We start from the raw sequence: 6,100 nt of genomic DNA on the forward strand, positions 1-6,100 counted from the left end.
TATACCCCAGACGAGACTTGTGTTAGTGGTAATGACATATTCCACCGACTCTTATAGGTGTATCATCCATGCATCAAAGGTTTTAATTTCTGTAAACCTATTATACAAATTGATGATACATGGTTGTACGAGAAATATAAAGGAACGCTACTAATGGCAGTGGCACAAGATGACAACATCAACATTTTTCCAATCGCCTTTGCACTAGTTAAAGGGGAGACTTCTAGGGGGTGTGGTTTTTTCCTAAAAAATCTCGGATTGCACGTTGCTCCTCAGCCTAACTTATATTTGATCTCAGATATACACCCATCAATTATGAGTGCCTATAAAAACATTGATAATGGTTGGAAGGATCCTCCTTCGACGCATGTCTAATGCATTAGACATATCGCTCAAAATTTCGGATGGGAGATCAAAGACAAAACACTGTGGAAAAACATTGTCAACGCATGGTATGCATTAACAGAACCTTCCTTCAAACACTACCGCGAAGACATCAGATTATCAAACGCAAATGCAGTAAGGTGGATCGACAATATTCCATTGGAGAAGTGGACTAGGGCATACGACAACGGTCAACGATGGGGCCACATGACAATAGATCTTATGGAATCAATGAACTTTGTCTTCAAAGGCACCCTAAACCTACCAATAACCGCTTTAGTGCAAGCAACATATTCATGTTTGTATGTCTATGTCAGTGATGCTAGTTCTCCATCATCGAAATTGAACTTTTGTCAGCTTTGTTTCCCCACCCTGCATCGGTATTTCTCTTACTTCTCATTTCCACCTCCGTGTGTGATCCCTAGCTATAGGTGTGTTTGATCCCTTTTATATACAACTTCTTTTGATCCTGCCTAGTTTTCTTTAGGTTCTTGGTAGTGTTTTATTTTATGTTTCTTTCTTGATCGATTTCTTTGGTTTTCTGTATTGCTCAATTTTCTTCATTTTTGGAATTTCTATGTATCTTTTGTTAAATATGTTTGGATCTCATCTCAAAAGTTAGATCAAAGAGTGAGGTTGGCCCTCACATATTTATACATTCAAAATCCCAGGAGCCTAAGTAATGCGGGACTTCAAAAAAATTCCAACATCACAAATACCAACTTCAACATCTTTGATATCCAACATTCCTCAATTAAGTCTCTGTATATTGATTGAGTTCTTTTATTGAGCCTATTGGCTTTCCTTGTTGCTCTTTGGTTATCTTTTGTTGGTTATTCCCCCACAGTCTTTTTGAGCATTCTTAGCTTTGTTTCTTACCTTGTGATTCCACCACCATGGAACACATCATAACTAGTAAAGATGTCATCAGAACCAGGGTTCCCATTCAGCACACATCTACGGAAAAAAAAAGAGTCAAATCAGAACAATAATAATGATCAAATTATAAAACATAATAAATCTCACATTCAAGGAATTCCAAACCATAACAATCCTATGGGCCTACATCAAACTCTCTATTTGGAGAGAATGCATATTTCTAGACAAACCAGAAAATATGAACAATAGGATACATACCAGCCAACAGAAGAGGATTTCATGCTGGGTGAAGATGAAGAAATCCAAGATCCCAATCTTGTTCCCAGTATCAATGTCCTGGAGAAAATGGTGACAGAAAAACCCATTCACCAGGGTCTCTGCAATCTTCCTTGGAAAATATCTGGTGCAATCCACCAAGCTTGATAGTCAGAGAAGTCGAAAACTCAATTTCCACATCACTATGGACATAAAAGAAGACCACAACAAGATTCTCAAAGGTAGCTCATGGTTGTCTCAGAACTCTTAGTTAATACTACAAGAATGGGATGGGCGCACGTCTACTAATTTCTTATAGTTTTCAAAATCCCCTATCATGGTTCAAATATGGGGCCGCCTTGCTAATGGTAAAACTATACAAATGTGTTAAAAAATAGGCGCTCAAATCGGGGAAGTGCTAGATGTAGGCATATCTGACATGCCTAGCCGAGCAAGTCGTCACTACAACAAACAAGACCTTAGACAGCGCTTTTTTTAGCCTTAGACAGCGCTTTAAAGCGCTGTCTAAACCTCCGCTGCTAAAGGTTTAGACAGCGCTTTTTTAAATCTTAAAAGCGCTGTCTAAGCCCCCCCCTTAGACAGCGCTTTGGCCAAAAGCGCTTTATAAGACCCTCTTATTTTAAATTTTTTAGGTATACCTTAGACAGCGCTTTTGAAAAGCGCTGTCTAAGCCCCACCCCCTTAGACAGCGCTTTGGCCAAAAGCGCTTTCTAAGACCCTCCTATTTTAATTTTTTTAGGTATACCTTAGACAGCGCTTTTCAAAAAGCGCTGTCTAAGCCCCCCCCCTTAGACAGCGCTTTTGCCTAAAGCGCTTTCTAATCCCCCCCTTAGACAGCGCTTTTTACAAAAGCGCTGTCTAAGGTATACGAAAATTTTTGAAGCTTTTGTTTTAAACCACATTTTTTCCAGGTTTATAAACCAGAATTTCTACCTGTTTTCAACCAGATTTTGATAGACAATTATCACATTTTATATATGCCATTTTGGCATTTTTTCTACCAATTTTTGGCTAACAAATATATATATATACCAATTTTGCCTTAAATGTATCAAAATATATACAAATTTATGTACACATTTACAAGTCATAACATATACTACAAATGTACACATTAATTACACAAATTTATGAACAAACATTGAGCTTTATCATGAATTGACACCACTCCTCTTTGATTTCGTCCACTTGATCCTTTGTATAAAATAGTTAGATCAAATTAAGAATGTAACAACTTCCATGAATATATGTCATATAATTGTATATTACCTCTTTTCTTGAAACCGTGGACTCGGTATGCCGTGGAATCGCATTATCTTTTGATTTGGATTTTGTGGGAGTCTATTTAACATAACCAAGGAAAATATGTAAGTAAAATTTTAAGCATAAATTTTAAACTTTGAATATACACATTAAAGTTAACATAAGTTTTAAGCATACCTCATATCCTACGCATATGAGGTTTGTCGGCCATGCAACAAACGAACCTACTGCTTCGTGCACCGTTGTTGCATCCGAATCATCGCTAGGATATGGTAATGCTGCATTCGGCTCAACTGCAATATCAACTGATACCTTCAAACATCCAGCAGGGAGCTCTCTAGTGTGGAGTAATACTCCGCTAACATTATGCACTTTTTCCTTGCCAACCATCCGATAGTATGGTGACGACAAATACAGCTGACAATGGGAAATGCCCTAAAACCAATAATAACAAGAAATCGTTAATGTGTATATATGTCAAATACATAATTTAAGCAAATAGTTCAATTTAAGACAATTATATGTAATTACCTCTGGAATGTTCGGCTGAAAGGTACAGTTGATACTGTCTTTGTCCGAAGCATCTCTGTATACTGTTGAGGCGCTAGCCTCTCTTTCTCTCCTCAATGCATCAAGCTCAGCTTGCATGGCTTCCAATCTTGCATGAAGCTCCCGATTACTAGGAGCCCATTAGGTTCTATAGAACGTATCTCTTTGATAAGTTTACCATCTTGAGCCGTAAGTACTCCCTTCACTAAAATGGGCAATGAGGTGATTGTTTGAAGCCATTTTACATCCTGTTACAAGTTTTTTCATAGTAGTTATTGTGACTTCCACATTCAATGTCACATATATGTAAAAGATCTATATATCATAGTATCACCTTCCAGGTGAGTGATTAGTCATATAGACCATTAGTCACAGAGATGAGACCACCATTGTCTTTAATCTGCAAGGTTATATCCAATTTCTCAAATAGTTATAGCAAAAGTAACAACATTAAGATGACAATAACAAAAGAAGAAAAATCATCTAATTTAAAATCTCTGTAATGATCACACACCTTATACAACTTTTCAAGATCCATGACTTCAAAGTTCTTCATTCTCAGATATGATGGCAGTATAAATCTGTAAAAATCTCCAATAAACAAACCAGGAATATATATGTTTTTTAAATCTCCAGTACAAACTTCTAATAGTGTTTATCTTAATCTGATTACAAACTCCGCGTGTTCCATGCACCAGTATCTTAGTACTATTTTTTAAATATAAGACTTATCAATTCAAATGAAATTTCGCAATGATTGTCAACCTATTTTTTATGTCAGCCTCTCTACGACCAATGACCGGAGAGTCTGCAGTAAGGAGAATTGCCTTGAAACCAGCCTTTTCAGCTCTTCTCACAAGCTGAGTAACCATATTTCGGTCTTTAAGCAGCTGGGAAAAGAAAATAACAAACAAATTAGATTATACCACTAATAAATTGAAAAGTTAGATAATCAAGTTAGTAATTGTTTGAATGTAGCAAAGATTATATCATACATCAAAAGCAGATTCCTGGTTTAAACTAAGTTGCTTGGAAATGTTTTGAGGAGGAGACAAGTGACACCCACACACATCATAGAAAATATAATAAAGAAGAGACGAAATGAAGAGAATATACTCACATAGAGTTGGAGGAAGCGAATGCCAGGTCCTGTTGAAACAATCTCCTCAATGCTGGAAGTAGCCCATGAGGATAGTGTCTGTCACAAAATTATCAAAATGAATATCTCAAATATTAAATACTCCCTCCGTAACAAAATATATATAAAAATACAGGTATTTCCTTCCAAATCTGGGCCAATTATACTTTTTTTTTGCTAGAGCAGAGAATTAATAAATATGGTTGAAATCAAACCATGATGGTGCCAGCTGCTGATGCTGCTCTAGCAGTAGCGTATTCTCCTACACACAAAAAATGCATAATTTGTTTTAATTTACAAGTATTTCTATATTGTAGGAAAACAATAAACTTCAATGTCAAACACATGAAGAATCAAGAGCTTCTTCTGCATTAACAAAAAGTACATACAACAATGAGCTTAATGTAACGGAAAAATGAGTACCTTCAGGGTGAGCCATCTTTTGCGCGGCTGTAGGAGCAATCATGATAGGCATTGATATTTTGAAGCCTAAGACAGTTGTTGTCAAATCTATCTTGCTTACATCGATAAGAATACGTGGCCTGAACCTGTTGTTGGTAAACATAGATATTGAAATAAGGGATTCAGCAAAAGAGAAGATGAAAATGAAATAAAACAAGTTAGTAGATTACATAATCCTTGAGAATGCATTCCGATTCTCTTTCAAAGTCCACTCATCCTCTGCCCCTGACGCAAAGTAATCATAAATCATCTTTGGCAACTTTTCCTTTGCAATTGCTTCATACTCGCTCACATTTGTTATATTCACCATCTTCTTAATAATAGTCAAGTTACTTTATTATGTTATGTCTACAATATCTTCTGAAAGTGAGATTAAAATGAATAATTACTCAATAACATCAATCTAAACCAGGTAAGAAAAAGAATGAAATTAACACAAATGATTCACTGTCGTGACCCCTTCCGGCCTCTGTTTTCCGGTCACCACCGCCCGGGCACCACTTTTGCCGCCTATTCCGGTGAACCACCCCACCATCAGAAGCCACTTTTCCGATCCTGTAGAATGAAATTAACGTAAATGTAAGATGAATAGGAGAGAGAACCTGTAGTTTGGGATGCTGAAGTAAGGAACAAGTTGGAACTAATCAGGAGAATGGAGAAAATAAGATATGATAAAAAAAGAGTCAATGAAGTCTCAGAAGGAGACAGTGACCGTAGCTAGCATACGAGAGTTTGTGACCCAAATACCACCCAGCTGAAATAGAAATTCCAAAGTACCAACTCTTCAAAAAATATTTTCATGATGTCACTTTTTTTTAATGGATTTTTTAATTGATAACGAATCACCAGAAATCTTCTGAACTATAGGATCTCCTTCGTCCTTATCCTTCCGCAACGACCTCATCCTCACAATAACCTACACAACACATACAGATACAAAATAAGAAACCGGATAATAAATTAACAAGATCTAAAAACCCTAAATGGATGAGAAAAACCTTAACGCCGGAATCGGTAGTTGCCGGGAGTGAATTTTCGGCGGCGATGGTGTCGAGAGCAAGTTTGCGTTTGAGAGGGTTGGAAGAAGGAGGTCTTGGTGGTAACGGACTCTTGGATTTGAGATGGGAGGGGGAGTAAGGGACGATGATG

At 37.0% G+C, this 6,100-nt stretch overlaps 1 protein-coding gene across 1 annotated transcript; it reads right to left on the minus strand.

Annotated features, from left to right (window-relative positions):
* Nucleotides 1-3,939: 3,939 nt before the first annotated feature.
* On the minus strand, nt 3,940-5,283 carry LOC127076649 (glycolate oxidase). Its single transcript, XM_051018359.1, has 5 exons — nt 5,122-5,283; nt 4,913-5,037; nt 4,705-4,751; nt 4,472-4,549; nt 3,940-4,241 (listed from the first exon to the last, which is right to left on the minus strand). The coding sequence occupies exons 1-5, from the start codon at nt 5,259-5,261 to the stop codon at nt 4,083-4,085; spliced, it is 549 nt and encodes a 182-aa protein (XP_050874316.1). The 5' UTR covers nt 5,262-5,283; the 3' UTR covers nt 3,940-4,082.
* Nucleotides 5,284-6,100: the final 817 nt, after the last annotated feature.

This window comes from Lathyrus oleraceus, chromosome 4 (assembly GCF_024323335.1).
Source record: "Lathyrus oleraceus cultivar Zhongwan6 chromosome 4, CAAS_Psat_ZW6_1.0, whole genome shotgun sequence".
Classification (NCBI taxonomy): domain Eukaryota; kingdom Viridiplantae; phylum Streptophyta; class Magnoliopsida; order Fabales; family Fabaceae; genus Lathyrus; species Lathyrus oleraceus.

Bases quoted from the DNA above. Each gene is read 5' to 3' on its own strand.
- LOC127076649 (XM_051018359.1), bottom strand. From the start codon at position 5,261: ATGGTGAATATAACAAATGTGAGCGAGTATGAAGCAATTGCAAAGGAA. The intron at 5,038-5,121 runs GTAATCTACTAA...TACCAACAACAG, and splicing joins AATGCATTCTCAAGGATTAT to GTTCAGGCCACGTATTCTTA. The intron at 4,550-4,704 runs GTTTGATTTCAA...ATTTTGTGACAG, and splicing joins CAGCAGCTGGCACCATCATG to ACACTATCCTCATGGGCTAC.